This window comes from Papilio polytes, unplaced genomic scaffold (genome assembly GCF_000836215.1).
Source record: "Papilio polytes unplaced genomic scaffold, Ppol_1.0 DF822845.1, whole genome shotgun sequence".
Taxonomy (NCBI): domain Eukaryota; kingdom Metazoa; phylum Arthropoda; class Insecta; order Lepidoptera; family Papilionidae; genus Papilio; species Papilio polytes.
The window spans coordinates 5,145,967-5,162,874 of record NW_013526359.1 but is presented as its reverse complement, the minus strand read 5'-3'; the positions used below and the strand labels follow the sequence as shown (position 1 = coordinate 5,162,874).

Here is a 16,908-nt window from a genome sequence, read left to right as displayed (position 1 = left end):
GTATAAACATATTGTAAAGAATTTAATAACATTCCTGAATAAAAAAGGGAATTTAATTTTTCTAAATAATTCAAATGAGGTTACATGTCATATATCATACTTCTTACAAATATTATAATTGTGAAATTTTGGATGGATGTTTGTTATTACATATCTTCAAAATGGCTTAATGTATCTCAAGAACATATTTTGGAAGACAACTTACCTATTTTTTCCAACAGACTTAAATAGAAATAGAATTAAAGAAAAACTTGATCTCTTTACTAGCTTTCGCCCGCGGCTAGGACCGCATGAAATTGAAAAATAATAAAAAAATATAGCCTATGTTAGTCCCAGATAAATTATGTTTCCACTGTGAAAGAATTTTTTAAAGCGGCCCAATGGTTTTTGAGTTTTCCCAATACATTCAAATACATATTTAGTAGCTTTTGCCCGCGACTCCATCAGAGCGTAATTAAAAAAAACAAAAGCAAATAGCATATGTGTTCTTCCAGACTATCCTCTACATATATACCAAGTTTTAACAAGATCCCTTTAGCCATTGAGGCTATAAACTCTAACAAACATCCATCCATCTAAACTTTAAACTCTAAAACAAAGTCAAACTAACCATAAACTGGAAACCAGCCACTTAACTCACAAACAGCAACATTAAATGCAGCAAGTTGTTTTGCTCCGGAACTATTCTTTCTCGGCCATACAATTACCCTCACTATGCCACCATCTCCCGACACACTTTGACCTCTTGTTATAAATATATTATGTGCTATACACTTCTTTAATAACAAATCAATTAACTTATATATGTACTCAGAAGAATTAATAGTGTTTCGTGTTATTTCAAAACAGAAACCAGGTACTGGGTAACCATCGAGAATGTAGACTGGACCTTTTAAATGTTTACATTTCTGAAAAAAAAACATTAACTAATGAAACTTTTGGAATTTAAATTATGTTTACTGAATTTAGCTAATTACCTCCTAAAAGCTTGGAATATTTAAAAATACATTTTCATTTAAAAATGGAAGAAAAAACATAAATATATTTTTTTTCTACTTACAACTGTTTCAACTGGCAGAATATTTTTTTCTATAAATATATGGTAATGTAGGTGATTCACAGATGCCAATCCACATAGACTATTAAATCCAATTCTTATATCGCTGTAAATAAAATATCAATTGATAAAGTATATCTATCTATACTATTATAATAAAGCATTAACACACACTTTGTTGCCTAAGATGTCAGCAATTACAGCATATTTTTAAATAATTCTCTTTTTAATAAAAACCCCCACACTTGCATCACACTTAAGGCTATATATTTTAACGACATTAAACTTAGTGGGGTAAATATTTTGGATAAAAACCTTAATGTGAAAAAGAGACCATAAGTTGCTGCCAACATCAATGAATCAAGGTTGTTATCATGTCATGTCATTTTGACATTTGTAATTGATAATTTGACAAATGTAAACAATAAATTAAAGTTTTTATAATTCCATGCGGATGAAGCCGTACGAGAACAGCTAGTAATATGTATACTTGCTGCATTAGACATTTTATTATTAAAAAGGATGTTTATTATCAGAAGCAAAAGCACACTGTGTTGCCAATCACTAGTGAAAATAACTAGTTAATTATCTACAAAAATAAACTTTATAAAAATGTGTTTACTGTGTACATACAAGGTGTATTTCCATTGCTCATTGAATTTTCTACAAAAAAATAATAAAAAACATGTATTTACTTGTTCCACTCACCGATCCTTAGAACAGCACATAATGTCAAGCATCAACTGCAAACTATCTTTGGTCACAACTTGAGGTAGGCATTTGTACATTGACGGACACAACAGGGAATGATATTGAGAAATTGGACTAACATTAACTAATAGAAAATGTTCATTTAAATCTGGAAAAGAGAAAAAACTGTAAACTTAACCTCATCTTTTTATTTTTTATTTTGCATGATTTTCTAAATGTATACTGGCATTATAAAAAGGAAAGATTTGTATTTTTGTATGTATTGAAATAACTTAAAAACTACTGGATCAATTTCAGAAAATATTTCACCATTAGAAAGGTAATTTATCTGTGCGTAACATAAGCTATGACTATTTAAATTCATTTAGACAAAGTTTCAAGTAAAATATAAAAAAAAACCTTTCACAACAATATGTGACTACTCTAAGGAAAGTTATGTTTAATGTCTATATTGGAACTATAAAATTATTACTTTAGTACCAGAAGAATTTGTGTATTCTCACCTACTTATTTCATTTAACTTATTAAAACTTTTGTGAGACATTATACTATATTATTTATAACACGGCTAAAACTCACGTGGGAACTTTCAGTGTGGGCACCGACCAGTTTCGAACCCGTAGGTGGTCCTTCTTCAGGGTGAGTGGATGCCGGCTTTATTCGCTATCGCGTCGCGACGGTCACCCTGAAGTAGGGGGTCCCTACGGGTTCGAAACTGGTCGGTGTCTACACCGAAAGTTCCCATGTGAGTTTTAGCCGTGTAATAAATATTATACCATAAATAATATAATTATTTCATGTTAGATTTTTAAGCAATATAAAATAGAATAGTATGTTTACATAACTCACCATTTTCATCACTAATACTGAACATAGTTTCGTCTTTTGATGCTTTGGTAAAATTAAACTTATTTTCATCAAATGGTTGACAAATATTATCTATTTGCTCGGGTGTTCGTCTCTTTATACTTCTGTCTGGATTAAGCTGTAAGTTTTAAGAAATAGTTAAGCATAGCCTATGTTACCGAGTGATAACATATTTTTTTGATGGTGCAAGCTTTTTTGAAATTGGTCCAGTAGTTTTTCAGTTATTACAATACATACAAAATAGATAATCTACTTTTTTGGTGATTTAAAATTCAACAGTAGAAATATAAGGATTAATCCAAGCTAATAATAAAATTTAGTGCAAATAATTGTTCACTTTTACGTGCGCTCAGATTTTTTTAAATTATGTTAAACGTAAAATTTAAGGCTTAGTAAAACTTACCTGTAATAAATATTTTTCGTTAACAATCCTTTCACGTAAATTCTCTACTTTATAACGAAATACATCTGTTTCTCTATGAATTTTGTCCCATGTTGATTTATACAGTTGTATAAAATCTACGTTAACATTGCGCCCGATTTGTATTCGGGATTTAGACATTATATGTCTTTTGTTTTTAATAAATACTACATAATGTTCCACCTGAATTTATTTTCCACTTTGTCGTCAGCAGACTTAATAATCTTCTGTCATACAACTGTCATCTAAACATGGCAACAATTTTGCTTAAAATTTTCACCACTTGAGTAATTCTTTTAACGCATTGAAGGAAAATATTTAAATATTAAAAAGATCATCGATTTAGAATTATTTTTTTTAATGTTGTAAATTTTTTTTGATGCCTCGGTTTTTCCACCGAAAATTGTGGTATCAATAAATATTGCAATTAGTACAATTTGGAGTGAATGCAGTTGCATTATTTGACAAATTAGGATGATTTCCTGGTTTAAGTTAAAGATTACAATTTCATACTTTTAACAATTTTCTTTTTTTTATAGTATTTTAATGAGATTCAAATTTAAACATTTGCATTGAATAGCAGTGACATATGATGTACTTTTAGTTAATATTATACATTTTTACAATTCATTTTTAAAATTATTTGGATTTAATAGATTTTGTTCATCATACAATAATAGAATTTCTGTAATTTTTACTACAGCTCTAGACGCATCATATGAATCCATTTCTGATAATCTTTTTGACACTGTTTGTCCGATCTCACCATATTTAGTTTTATCAAGACCAAAGGGATCATTTTGCATTTTTTTAAATATGTTTACAAGATTTTCAGCAATTGCTTTACAATTAGTATTTCTTTCATGTACAAAAGTGTCTTCAGCATTATTGTCATCATTATTGTACTGATTGTGTGTTAATTCTGAAATCTGTAAAAAAAAAACATTAAAACATAATTTCAATTTTCCATAGTTATCGAAATTTACAGACACCTTAACAACAGTTATTGATAAGATTAGTAAGCAATTTTTAAGTATGTATGAATGTTAGGAAGTAGTCTTATTTACCTTTTCTTCAGATTGATTCAAGTTTAAAGAAGAATCTTTCACAGTTCTGTTCACTTTCATCAAAAATTGACAAGGTCCCCATAGGTGCCAGTTTATTTTACTTTCCTAAATTAAAAATTATACATTCAGTACAGTAATTGTCACATATCTTTGTGGTTCGGCACATTGGACAAGTTTCTGTGTGAAACAAAAGTTTGGGTGCAGTAGCATAAAGGGATGCAGGGTAAGGTTACTATGTAGTGCGAGGCTCTTCCACCAAAAATGTTTAAAACAGTAGTATGGTATAAATATACAAACTAACATATTAAAACATTGTGAAGAACTAGGGTTTCCAATACAAGTTATACATGTCGTTAAATTTCTTATTCTTTTCAAAAACAATAGGTTTAATAAAGGAATTTTGGCAGTGGGATTTAGCTATTTTATGATGATTATTGTCCGACCTCAAATTATTTTCCACTTAATTAAAGGACCTAACATCTAACCGAAATTGTAATGAAATAATCACAGAACACGGACCTCACCATTTGCGCGGCTTGCTTTGAATTTTCTCAAATAATTTGCGAAAGTTGATCTAATATTAGTCCATCGGTTTTTCACAGCTTGACCAGTAAATTTATCACCATACAGAGCTGCAAATTCCGCGTATGTCTGATCTTTGTGTTCAACAGATGTGTATTTTGGATGCTTTGGATTCCAGACATTTGGGTTGTTTTTAATAAAGTACACCAATTTCAAATTCATTTTTCGTGTCCAAAATACTTTTTCTTTTGCGAACTCCGATATCATTGTAATGAGCGACCAATATTTATTTGCTAATTAATTATGACAACTTTGATCTTTTTATTTAATGGACAGCAAAGGTTTAAGATAAAGATATAAACAAAAACAAAAACTTATTTGCCTAACTTAATGTCAAATATCAATGTCACTGTCAGTGTCAGTAGCTCAGTAGGTTTAGAGTTGCCAGTTACTTTGTCAGCGTAACAATAAAAATAATATTCCGATATTACTTTGATATTGATATTCAATAAGTACGATTTGGGCGTTTGAATCTTTCTGACTAACCTAGATTAGCACGTCGCGCAATGTCTTCACCCCCAACCTTTTAGGAAGAAGGAAAAAGTTATTTGTAAACCTAATATATGTTCTGCGCAACGACTCGTTCTGATGTTCTGGACCGCCAGGCCAGGTGTTGAACTTCCTAAATTAAAAGGAAAAGCTGATGTGTAGCATACCTTTAATCGACGGAGAAGGGGACGCACAGAAATAGGATATTAGCCAGCCATATCTATGCGTCCATCCTTTCCTTGTATCGTGGACGAAAATGGTAGGAAGGCTAAGAGGACTAAAATTAGGACTCCAGCACGTCCGTTTTCTGAAAATCGAAGTAACAACAACAGTGACTCATAATATCAGATGTAATTTCCCAATCGAAGACATTTTTACGTGTGTACTTACTAAAAAAAAAAATTGAAATAATATTCAGTCCACTTATTACTGTGTTTTATTTAAAAAGCTTTACTACACACTGTACAAGAATGCAGCCGTCATTAAGTGTGTACACACATATGTATGTGTGTGTTTAAAATAAAACTAAGAAAAGAGAGCGTTGAGCGTTGCTTAATTGGTTCTGCCTTCTGCGACAGCTATATGATACGGCTGACGGGCAGCGGGCAACGGTATTCAAGAAATCAAACCGCGTAGTTGCGCGCGAAGCTCAGTCGTACGGACGCAGTCAGTCGGTCGGTCGGCAAATGATCAGTCGATAAAGCGACCTTAACCGCTATGGGTCGCTCGCTGCACTCTTTTACCGCGTACGCGCGTCCCTATTTAAATCCGAATAGCCGCTATGCCACCACCGGTTGTCCCTTTTCGAAACGCCAACGTTCCCAAGTAGCCCCAACCGCTGCTCTCAATGATGAAATCTTCGCAAGAGCCAAACCCTACTCCGAAGTCCCTGGACCCAAGCCAATACCAATTTTGGGTAATACGTGGCGAATGGTACCTATTATCGGACAGTTTGATATATCAGAATTCGCGAAAGTGACAAAAATGTTTCTGGAGCAGTATGGCAGGATTGTAAGATTGGGTGGTTTGATCGGAAGACCTGATCTTTTGTTCGTATATGACGCTGACGAGATTGAAAGGATGTACCGGCGCGAAGGACCAACTCCGTTCCGTCCGGCTATGCCTTGTCTCGTCAAATACAAGTCTGAAGTTCGAAAAGATTTTTTCGGAGAATTACCTGGTGTTGTTGGAGTGTAAGTAAATAATGCATTAAAAGTACTTGGCTTGTAAATCGAAAGAAGTTGTCCGAGAGTTGTTTCTAAACGTCAACAGGAAATGGATTTCTTTGTAGCTATTGCCCCTTCACTTAAAAAATACTGGCATCGCAGCCTCTTTTCTTTTGTTTCAAACCAGTGACAAAAAAAATAGAAATATCATATATATTATTTTAATTTTTGTACCGTTACTGGCATAAAAGTATCATTAGTTCAGCCATTATAAAGAGAAACCCATTTGCTGACTTTCACTTCTCTTTAATTTTTTTTTTATCTTGGGTCGAATGATCGATTGTTGTTATACTTTTTCGTCGTGTAAACGATGAGAGTGAATATTATTTTTTTAAATCTAATTAGAACCTTTGACGGGAGTAAAATTATTTGTTGGTATCCTCAAAATCCACAGTTGTACTACTTAAATTGTACAATAAAGATACTACTTCGTATAAATTTCTAAAGATTTTTGTATTACATACGTGTTATGACCTATTTTAATGCCGCCGAGGCTAATGTCCCACTTAAGTAAAACCCTGAAATTAAAACAAGTTTAACCACGCGATGTTTTAAATTCTTTTTGTATTTAAAAACGTCGAACACTCAAAGTTGACAACATTAACAATGAAAAAAAGCTTGATAGCAGGATAGCAGGATTGATGTCCGGTTCCCGAGGGATACGTAGCTTTTTGTAATTTATATAGTTCGTATGTTTTCTAATACCACGCGGACGAACTATGTAAATAATAAAAAATGCTACGTGTCCCTTGGAAACCGGACGTTTTTCGGGGATGAACCTTATCCCATGTCTATTCCCACACTTTGTTTTATATCTGTACCAAATTTCAATAAGATATATTGAACCGTTGTAGAATTATCTAGTAAACATTAAAGTTCAAAATAATGCATCCCACGGCAACTGTAACTATTTATGGGATAAAAAGTAGGCTATGTGTTTTTCAGACTACGCTCTACATCTGTGCCGAATTTCATGAAGATCCGTTCGGCCGTTTGGGCTAAAAAACTCTTACAAACATCCATCCTTCGATCTAAACCTTTGCATTTATAATATTAGTAAGTAAGTATAAGTATGATTAAGCAAGAATACTAGCATTTCGCGCTTGCGTGTGTCTTTAATACTTAGCTTCCAAATCTTATTACTCGTAAATTAAATCCTCTATAAATAGCGTGTCAACATTGGTTATTCAATCCAAGGATTAGTTGAACGACCGGCATCATTCAGTTGTTTATTTTCGCATATTCAAGTTTGACTATCATGTTGTAACAATAATATTCAAGTTTTTTTTCAATACCCTGCTATAAACAAAGACAAAATCTCGTTAAAAGTCTTTAAGGGTTTTGATTTCTTTTTACGATTTGAGGCCTTATATTTTTCAAGTCTTTTTCTTGTACAATGTTATGGGAGCGTTGTGTAATTATTTTATTCCTTGTACCGTTACTTTAATCCGAGGTCGGTTTGTTCAATGGGTGATGCAATCCATCTTGTTTATTCTGCACCATAATGCACCATGCACTATGTCTAGAATAAATAAAACAGGCATGTTAAAATCTTCGTGTTAAGTCATCACGCAATGTAATAATAGACTATAATTTACCTCAAGGTCCAAAAAGACAGACCCTACATATAGGTGCGGTGTTACGCGAAGAAAAAAAACTGTGTTAACTGTGTATTCTGAAAAAACATTAGATTATCGTCAATATTGTCAGCATTAAATAACTTTCTGACCTATATTATCGTAACTTCTTGTCCTTGACAGTGCGTCCTTGTCTTTGAAAATACTACGAAATACAACAGTCATTCAAACATTGAACGTATTCACACCCGTGTCGCTAAACGTGCTAAAAATTGTGGCATTGGTGCTCAATGGAACATTTAAACAAAAGTTGTTGGCACTGCATTTATCACCTAAGTTGACAAATGACATAACCTCGTAATTTTGCCAGTCATCTTCAATCTATGGTATTTTATAGTTCGGTTCATCGACAAACATGAAGGTTTTTAATGGTATATCGCGAATATTTTAAAAACTGGTTTCGAATACTGGTTTTTGATTGGTCGCAACAACTCGGTGAGAGTAGCGGTTTTATCCGGGTGGCTGCAAATTAAACGTCGTGTTCGGAATTTAAGCATAATTTGAATAAAAACTTTTTAGTTTTTACTTTGTTTAGTACAACAATTGTCAGTTTGTATGTTAAAAAACACTGGCCACTTGTACATATCGATAAGGCACTGGTTGTTAAAGTAGGTCGTCGTCTCTAATAACAAACCTACTTAACTAAATGCATTAAGCTATTATTAAGCTAGTAAGATAACAATTATACAGCTCAAAGCATATGAACAATTTGAATTTAATTACCGACTAAAATTAGTTTACGAAATTAAGAACTCACGATTGCAGTATCTACCATTTTGGTTAATATTCATTGAGTAATTAAACTACGATTTATAAGATTGATTTTTAACGAATTCTTCAATGGACTACGCAATATATTGAAGTTATTGTCTTCCATAGCATTGTAGCGAACAGCCATGATACATGGCCTACTTGGGAACCAGGGCGTAGCGAAAGCAACGGTATTTCGTGATTATTTTGCTGATGGGATTAGTTTGAGGATCATCTTTTTTTAAATAAATAATTTTCTCTCTCGTAGATAGTCTGGTCTCTAGATATTTGGCACCAAGTCTTCAAAAGATTCTTGCATTTTATTTTAATAACCCATGTAAAAATTAAAATTATATTTGCACTCAATTTATATTTTGTACATAGTGTATGTATGGGTTTGTAAAAATGTCTAGTCATTGTTTTATATTGGGTAAAATTATGTGAGAATGTCGATTTATTTATCAATGGTATAAACGATTGCTGGTCAAGGTGTGCGCGTTCTTAAAACGACAGAAAGAAGTTTTCTTTTAAATGTTATTACGTTATAAAATTTTAATAACACTGATTAGATATAAAAGTGGTATAAATGTAAAAATATAATAATATGTTTATCTTAGGAAACCGATGAAGCTTTTGCCCTGACTTTTCTGAAGTTAAGTTACATCCTTATTTAAAAACCTTTATTTAAAGTTCAACATTACTCAGCCAATGTCTTTAGGCCATTGAGAGCTTTCTTTGTTTGTGAATGTTTCCTTTTATCGCACTTGAATCAGGGTCATATTTGGTGAAAACCTTGTTTTTTTCTGATATGATTAAATTATTATAATTTGCTATTCTAAAAAAGTGTTTTAAAAAAGATATCCAAATCCATCTATTTATTCTAATTGTTTATTTAATATTCACTGTATCTAGCCAGAATTTGACTGTTTGTGTATGGAATAAATTTATATTAAGACATTTGTCTTAAAAATAATCTACAAAAACTTTCATAGATCATGTTATAATCGTTGGTATGGCGTGATTACGGTTGCTTAATAAAATGTCCATAGTTTATTTAAATAAACTAACCGGATACATAAGTAGTCATTTGACCACTGTTGTGAATTCATAACCTTGAACACGAGCAGCATTTATGAGTAAACACGTCAGAAGTAAAGGAGGATGGACAAACATCTCGAATGTTTGTTCAAACACATATTTGTGACACGTAACTTCAGTTTGCACGTTGTAAATTACGATTATGTGTGAAGAATATAGACCAATGTTTGTTTAAATTAAATATTTTTTAATAAATTATTTCTTCCAAAATGTTACAGTTGAATTCGATAATTTTATATCGAAGAAAATGCTTTTGTGACTAAATTTGACGCGACCTACAGAATTATGATGCATACGTCTAACCCTACACAAGAGGTAGTTATTTAAATTAAATTTTTAGTACTGAATCCATTTTACTTTGTAATATTGTATTAGAATAGAATTGTACGATACGATGTTATTAAGCATTTGTTGAATTAGTAATAAATGATATTTATGTCTTTTTAATTGTCAGTAAACTGTTTTGTATTACGTTTACTATCATCGACAAGCCATTTATATAATTGTTAAGAAATTAAAAAACAATTATCTGTATATACTTCTATACTATTATAATAAAGCGTAAATACACACTTCTTTGTTGCCTAAGATCTCAGCATTTACAGCATATTTTTGAAAAATTCTGTTTTCAATAAAAAGCCCTACACATCCTTCACGCTTTAGGATTTATATTTTAACGCCATTAAACTTAGGGGGTAAATATTTTTGGATAAAAACCCTAATGTGGGAAAGAGACCATAAGTTGCTGCCAACATGAAGGAAGCAAAGTTTCATCATGTTATGTCATTTTGACATTTGTGATTGATAATTTGACAAATGAAAACAATAAAATAAAACTTTCATAATTTTATGCGGATGAAGTCGCACGGGAACAGCTAGTTAATTAATATATTACGTTAATTATTTATTTCCTTTAATATTGGAACTTAAACAAATTAGAGGATAAAAATATGGGAGGTGAGGATAGAATAGAATGGTACAATGATTTGTAAAAATCTAATATCGTGACATCGCATACATTTCTGTCTGTCTGTACGCATAGTCTCACGCTATAAGAATAGCCAATGACAACGCGTGTTCGTATATTACTTATTCTGGAAACGATTTCTTTAAAGCAACGCCGGCGACTGTCTTCGTGTTACGCATTTGTAGCGTTTGTAAGGGTGACTGTACACGGACTGCTACAAAATTTAATAATGCACAACGAAATCCTAAACTTAATCGTTGACCTATTTACAAAATTATCGAATTAATTAATAATCTCTCCATCGAATACTTCAGAGTGAGAAAATTCAGTGGGGAATCAATTGTTTCATATTTCATTACGTCAACTTACCTTAAGGGATTCTTCACAATTAGGTAGTAAGAGTGAAACGAACAACTATCTCTTTCTATTACAGGCACGGAGAACAATGGAGAAGGTTTCGTTCGAAAGTTCAACGTCCGATACTGCAACCGCAGACTGTCAAGAAATACGTGGCTCCGATAGAGCTGGTGACTGAGGATTTCATCAGATATATGGAGGACGCGAGGGACGCTAACGGAGATCTGCCGCATGAGTTCGACAATGACATACATCGCTGGTCTCTTGAGTGTAGGTATTGTTTTATATCTCTTGAGATGGACAATTAATAATAGACGTTGAAATATTTTTTCTGACAGAGATTTATAACATATCGACAAAAATTCTGTAATAAACATAAAGTGTGAAAGCATTTAAAATGTTCTCACCCCTCTTATGCTCTTTGATAAAACAGAGACATTACATTTTAATATAAGTATTACGACTAAGGCATTTTAAAGTAATAATATGCAGACACATCAAAATTTCCACTTCATATGAGTTTCTTCTCTCGATTAAAAAGACAATACATCTACAAATACAAATCTCTACGGCCAACGGTAGCTTCGTTAGTTTGGCGAATTTAAATAGCTGCTTTCTCTCTTATTAACATTGGTAAAAGCAATTGATCAAATGTTTAAAAGATTTGATTTATTAAACACAAAATATCTATAATGTGTCTGCCCTTTATAAGTTAACATCTTTATGAATATATTATTGTGTATTATAAATAAATGCATAGACAAAATGTTTTCTTAACAACTTCGCAACATCCAGCTGTGTAATCTGTGATCATTGTGTAACGTGGTAATCTTTTTAAACGGCCAGTGTTGAAAATTACATTCTAAATGTTGCATCATTGTTTTGTGATGGAATAACGATGTGTTATTTTAAGTTGAAACTGTTTTATTATTTACTTGCGACGGGCTTGGTCTTAGCACAACCTAAATAAGAATCTATTTTATTATGAGCCTTAAATGTTCCCTAAAAATACATTTTATATTATATGACATACTTTTATTCTACTTACATATCTTTCTGGTTAAAATAATTTTACTAACGCTGGCAACAATTTGTTTTAATATAATAAAAACTAATCAATTTATAGACTTTCGAATGACAACGTTTCGCAGAAACCAGTTCGCCGTAAATGTTTAAAACGATACGATCTTAGTGTGTTCTACTTCCCCTTATTAAGCACTATATTTCTTAGAAATTGCGTCTATGTCATTTACATTAGTAGGCTTGAAATGGTATAATGATATGAAAGACCACAAATTTAGAGAGAGTTCGAGTACCTAAAGTTCATTTATTATTTAATATACCTATTTAATTATATTATTTTTTACGTTACAGGTATTGGTCGAGTCGCTTTAGACGTCAGACTGGGGTGTCTATCGCCGCAGCTAACTAAAGACTCTGAACCGCAGAGAATAATCGATGCGGCAAAGTTTGCGTTGAGAAACGTTGCCGTGCTGGAACTTAAGGCGCCTTACTGGCGATATTTTCCGACGCCTCTTTGGACGAAATACGTCAACAATATGAATTTCTTTATCGAGTAAGTTTATATTAATATAAATTACAAAGGGGAGTTTATTTTTTTATACATAGATGCTTAAAAAGAATCCACTTTAGAAACATAAATGTTTTGCGGAATAAAACAATGATCTAATTTACATTACTTCTATTATGTTTTAATACTAGACAAATATCTAATCCTAGGTACCCTTTTTGAACATACTTGTTTCTTTTCTATTTCAGTTTATGTAGCCGGTATATAAACGAGGCTTTGGAAAGACTTAAAACGAAGAAAGTGACGTCAGAGAATGAACTTTCGTTGCTTGAGCGCGTTCTACGCAGTGAGGGCGACCCGAAGATCGCCACCATTATGGCGTTGGACCTTATTCTTGTTGGAATTGACACGGTTAGAATTACTATTCTACATTAATTCCATATATAAGTCCTAATGGAAAATTCTGTAAAAGTTTTTTTTTTCAATCCATTGTATATCTGAATTCTTACTAATATTATAAATGCGAAAGGTTGGATGGATGGATATTTGTTTCTGGCCTAACCTAACTGCTGAACCGTTCTCTATGAAATTTTGCATAGATGTAGAGCATAGTATGGAAGAACACATAGGCTACTTACTTTTGTTTTTTTTTTAATTCCACGCGGTCGCCGTCCAATAAAACCTGCAAACCAATAATATTAGACAAAAAACAAGCATGTATATATTAAAAATATTTATTTAACTTTACAGATTTCAATGGCAGTATGTTCCATCCTCTACCAAGTGGCGACAAGAGTTAAACAGCAAGAGAAAATGGCAGAGGAAATAAGAAGAGTGTTACCCGATCCAAGCCAACCGTTAACATACGCTGATCTTGATAAACTGCATTACACAAAGGCTTTTGTCAGAGAAGTTTTTAGGTTAGTTATCTTTATTGTTTAAACTAGCTGTTCCCGTGCGACTTCATCCGCATGAAATTATGAAAGTTTTATTTTATTTGTCAAATTATCAATTACAAATGTCAAAATGACATGATATGATGACAATCTTGCTTCCTTGATGTTGGCAGCAACTTATAGTCTCATTCCCACATTAGGGTTTTTATCCAAAATATTTACCCCCTAAGTTTAATGGCGTGAAAATATATAGCCTAAAGCATGATGTAAGTGTTGGGCTTTTTATTAAAAAATGAATTTTTAAAAAATATGCTGTAATTGCTGACATCTTAGGCAACAAAGAAGTGTGTGTTTACGTTTTATTATAATAGTATAGATAATAATAAACTAAAAATAACAATAACACGATAAGCATTATTTGTCGAATAAAACACATAGATTTTCTAAATCGGTCTACCAGAGTATTAAGGCAGCAAAAACTAAAAACTTTTTTTTTAAATAAGGCTTCATAATTTATTGCAGGATGTATTCGACAGTTATTGGCAATGGAAGAACTTTACAAGAAGATGATGTGATTTGCGGATACCATATCCCTAAAGGCGTAAGTTTTTTCAAAAAAAAATTATAAAACAATTAAGTTAAGTTTCCACTGTAGAAAAGCATGTAAATTAAAAAAAAAAACTTTAAAGAAACATAGAAAAAAAATGTATCCTTTTCTTACTAATATTATAAATAAAAAGTTTAAATGGATGGATGTTAGAGTTCCTAACCTAAACGGCTGAACGAATAGTGATGAAATTTGGATAGTTGTAGAGCATACTCAGTATATTATAAAGAATACTTTTGTTTTAAAAATACTGAACCATTTTTAAAAATTCTTTCACCATTAAAAAGCTATATTACCACTAAGTAACAAAAGCTATATTATTTTTATTTCATGCGGGCGAAGTCGCGAGCAACAGGTAGTTTCAATGATGTTTATTGTCAGGTTCAAGTGGTGTTCCCCACGATAGTGACGGGCAACATGTCGGAGTTCGTGTCAGAGCCGGAGGAGTTCCGGCCCGAGCGCTGGCTGCGCAGCGACCAGCGACTGCACTCCTTCGCCTCGCTGCCCTACGGCTTCGGGGCCAGGATCTGCCTCGGCAGGCGGTTCGCGGACTTGGAAATACAAGTTTTACTGGCTAAAGTATGTTTAGTACAGCTGAAGCGAAGCGTCTTATATTCTGTAGCAGTTCTAGGAACATACTTTTACAGGATACCTTAATATGGAAATCTTATCTGTCTATACTAATATTAGAAAGGGTAAAGATTTGTATTTTTGTATGTATTGAAATAACTCAAATACTGGTAAGCCGATTACAAATATTCTTACACCATTAAGAAGCTACGTTATAAGTGAGTATAGGCTACATTTTCATCATTTTTTAACACGGACGAAGTCATAAGCAACAGCTAGTCTTTATATTAAAGCGTCTATATGTGATGTGTATATGTTTGATTTTGTCTATCAGTTAGTGTGTCCATAAGTCCGCCATTATACCGGGTAAATCTGTAGATTGGATCGGTTTTGACGGGAAAATATCTGGAGCTTGCAGGAATATAGGCTACTTTTTTAATTCCGCGCTGAAGAAGTGTCAAGTGAACTGTAGTTATAAATGAATGTTTTTTTGCAGTTACTGCGTCGCTACCGACTGGAATACCACCACGAGCCGCTGCAGTACGCGGTTACATTCATGTACGCGCCCGACGGCCCGCTGCGCCTCAGGATGCTGCCGCGCCGCGACTGAACGAATGAATGACACACTGAACTAATGAATGAAACAATAAACGAATGAGTGAATGACTTTGTGTATAATGTTCTGTTAAGATGTTTTACATGTAAATTTAATTTTAATTAGCAATGAGGCTACTTAAAAATTATATTTTAGCATATAGTATGTCCGTAATTTACTTCTGTATTCATTGTGTTAAACAGTTTTAAAGAAATAAATATAACCTCTTATAATTAATGTACTTTTAAGAATAAATATTAAATTGAAACATTTGATTGTCGTTGCTAATAAAATATAAAAAATATCATTGTGTTATGTAATTTTGTTTATGTGTTAACGTTTGTTGTGTTGTAATAAAATGTAAATAAATGATTTTTCAAGTTTTATAAGTAAATTGTGTTATTTACCTATACTGTCTACCACACATGTGGCTAAGGTACTACCTAGAAATAAAAAATAAAGTTCGTAAAACAGAAAGTCCTAATATAAAATTGACATGACAAAGATTTTCTTTTTACGTTCCAAATTAAAAGTCTTTTTCACTCACTCACATATCTCTGTCTCACTTCGAAAAGCAATAGAAAGAGCGGTCTCAGAACTTTGACTAAACTATCGCAAACTGTTGTGCGATTGTCGATTGTTTGGCCAATTCAACTGTTTAGTTGTACAACCAAAAATCGAAAAGTGTGCTCTCTTTATATAATAAGTTAATACTCATATAAACTCATAGCAATCAAAACGAGACTAAACAGTTATGCGATATACATCATCTCTAGTTCTACATTTTTGTCTATCATAAAGGAAGTCTTAGTTCTTCATAATTTTAAAATCATAGTTTGGTAAACTTTTATTCATACGCGTAAATTTTATTATTTAAATTTATATTCATGTCCAAGAATTGAATAAAAACCTGGTAACTTACGTAAATGGGAAAAGGAAAGGGAAAATGTTGAATCATATGAACATAATAAATGAAGTAAATAAATAAAATAACATTTAGTCCTTAACAACATATCAGAAATATAACAAAGGAAAATTACCGTGTTTTATAAATACTGTCAACAAACAATTGACTACAATCAAATAGCAATAAATTCAATATTAAATTCAAATGTTTGTTCTGAAAATTTAAGTGAATCTGATTTATCTTAAGATAGTATAATTGTTTTAAAAATTAAAACACAATTTTTAATACATTATTTTGTTATCAATATTACATGTAAAGGTTATTCTAATTAAGGTTATCAAAACATGTTGGATAATGTTATTTTAATTTGTTTCGTTTATAAATGTTGAGGTACTCAAAATATACAAGGTTACAAGATCACGTTTTAAAATAATTTCCAAAGTGAATGGTAATGACCTTTCGTCGGCAGTCTTCACGGTATTCGTGATTCTGATTACGTTTCGTGATATAACAATAAAATATAATTTAAGAAAGATTACTTGAATTGTCTACATCTACCTAATCTGTGGACAT

General features: G+C 32.1%; 3 protein-coding genes and 1 long non-coding RNA gene across 4 annotated transcripts; 1 reads left to right on the top strand and 3 right to left on the bottom strand.

Annotated features, from left to right (window-relative positions):
- Positions 1-504: 504 nt before the first annotated feature.
- Positions 505-3,218, bottom strand: LOC106105527 (GDP-D-glucose phosphorylase 1). Its single transcript, XM_013285893.1, has 5 exons — positions 3,039-3,218; positions 2,618-2,753; positions 1,766-1,916; positions 1,061-1,163; positions 505-908 (listed from the first exon to the last, which is right to left on the bottom strand). Exons 1-5 carry the CDS (start codon positions 3,195-3,197, stop codon positions 606-608), a joined length of 852 nt encoding a protein of 283 aa, XP_013141347.1. The 5' UTR covers positions 3,198-3,218; the 3' UTR covers positions 505-605.
- Positions 3,219-3,228: 10 nt separating this feature from the next.
- Positions 3,229-5,311, bottom strand: LOC106105528. The gene is made up of 3 exons (XM_013285895.1): positions 4,643-5,311; positions 4,124-4,228; positions 3,229-3,985 (listed from the first exon to the last, which is right to left on the bottom strand). The coding sequence occupies exons 1-3, from the start codon at positions 4,910-4,912 to the stop codon at positions 3,677-3,679; spliced, it is 684 nt and encodes a 227-aa protein (XP_013141349.1). The 5' UTR covers positions 4,913-5,311; the 3' UTR covers positions 3,229-3,676.
- A 51-nt stretch (positions 5,312-5,362) lies between these two features.
- LOC106105529 lies at positions 5,363-9,119 on the bottom strand. Its single transcript, XR_001225741.1, has 3 exons — positions 8,019-9,119; positions 7,857-7,942; positions 5,363-5,501 (listed from the first exon to the last, which is right to left on the bottom strand). It is a non-coding gene; the product is annotated as an uncharacterized LOC106105529 (long non-coding RNA).
- Positions 5,778-15,817, top strand: LOC106105526 (probable cytochrome P450 301a1, mitochondrial). Its single transcript, XM_013285892.1, has 8 exons — positions 5,778-6,387; positions 11,306-11,499; positions 12,604-12,805; positions 13,009-13,171; positions 13,511-13,680; positions 14,179-14,257; positions 14,645-14,842; positions 15,330-15,817. The coding sequence occupies exons 1-8, from the start codon at positions 5,912-5,914 to the stop codon at positions 15,441-15,443; spliced, it is 1,596 nt and encodes a 531-aa protein (XP_013141346.1). The 5' UTR covers positions 5,778-5,911; the 3' UTR covers positions 15,444-15,817.
- Positions 15,818-16,908: the final 1,091 nt, after the last annotated feature.

What these genes read in the sequence shown, in the direction of transcription:
- LOC106105527 (XM_013285893.1), bottom strand. Translation starts at nt 3,197, where the DNA reads ATGTCTAAATCCCGAATACAAATCGGGCGCAATGTTAACGTAGATTTT. An exon ending in ATGTGCTGTTCTAAGGATCG is followed by an intron (nt 1,164 to 1,765) that starts GTGAGTGGAACA and finishes TTTTATTTACAG; the next exon opens with CGATATAAGAATTGGATTTA. An exon ending in TTCTGCCAGTTGAAACAGTT is followed by an intron (nt 909 to 1,060) that starts GTAAGTAGAAAA and finishes TTTTTTTTTCAG; the next exon opens with AAATGTAAACATTTAAAAGG.
- LOC106105528 (XM_013285895.1), bottom strand. Translation starts at nt 4,912, where the DNA reads ATGATATCGGAGTTCGCAAAAGAAAAAGTATTTTGGACACGAAAAATG. An exon ending in CAAGCCGCGCAAATGGTGAG is followed by an intron (nt 4,229 to 4,642) that starts GTCCGTGTTCTG and finishes TTTTTAATTTAG; the next exon opens with GAAAGTAAAATAAACTGGCA. An exon ending in TGAATCAATCTGAAGAAAAG is followed by an intron (nt 3,986 to 4,123) that starts GTAAATAAGACT and finishes TTTTTTTTACAG; the next exon opens with ATTTCAGAATTAACACACAA.
- LOC106105526 (XM_013285892.1), top strand. Translation starts at nt 5,912, where the DNA reads ATGGGTCGCTCGCTGCACTCTTTTACCGCGTACGCGCGTCCCTATTTA. An exon ending in TTCTTGTTGGAATTGACACG is followed by an intron (nt 13,172 to 13,510) that starts GTTAGAATTACT and finishes TTAACTTTACAG; the next exon opens with ATTTCAATGGCAGTATGTTC. An exon ending in TACAAGTTTTACTGGCTAAA is followed by an intron (nt 14,843 to 15,329) that starts GTATGTTTAGTA and finishes GTTTTTTTGCAG; the next exon opens with TTACTGCGTCGCTACCGACT.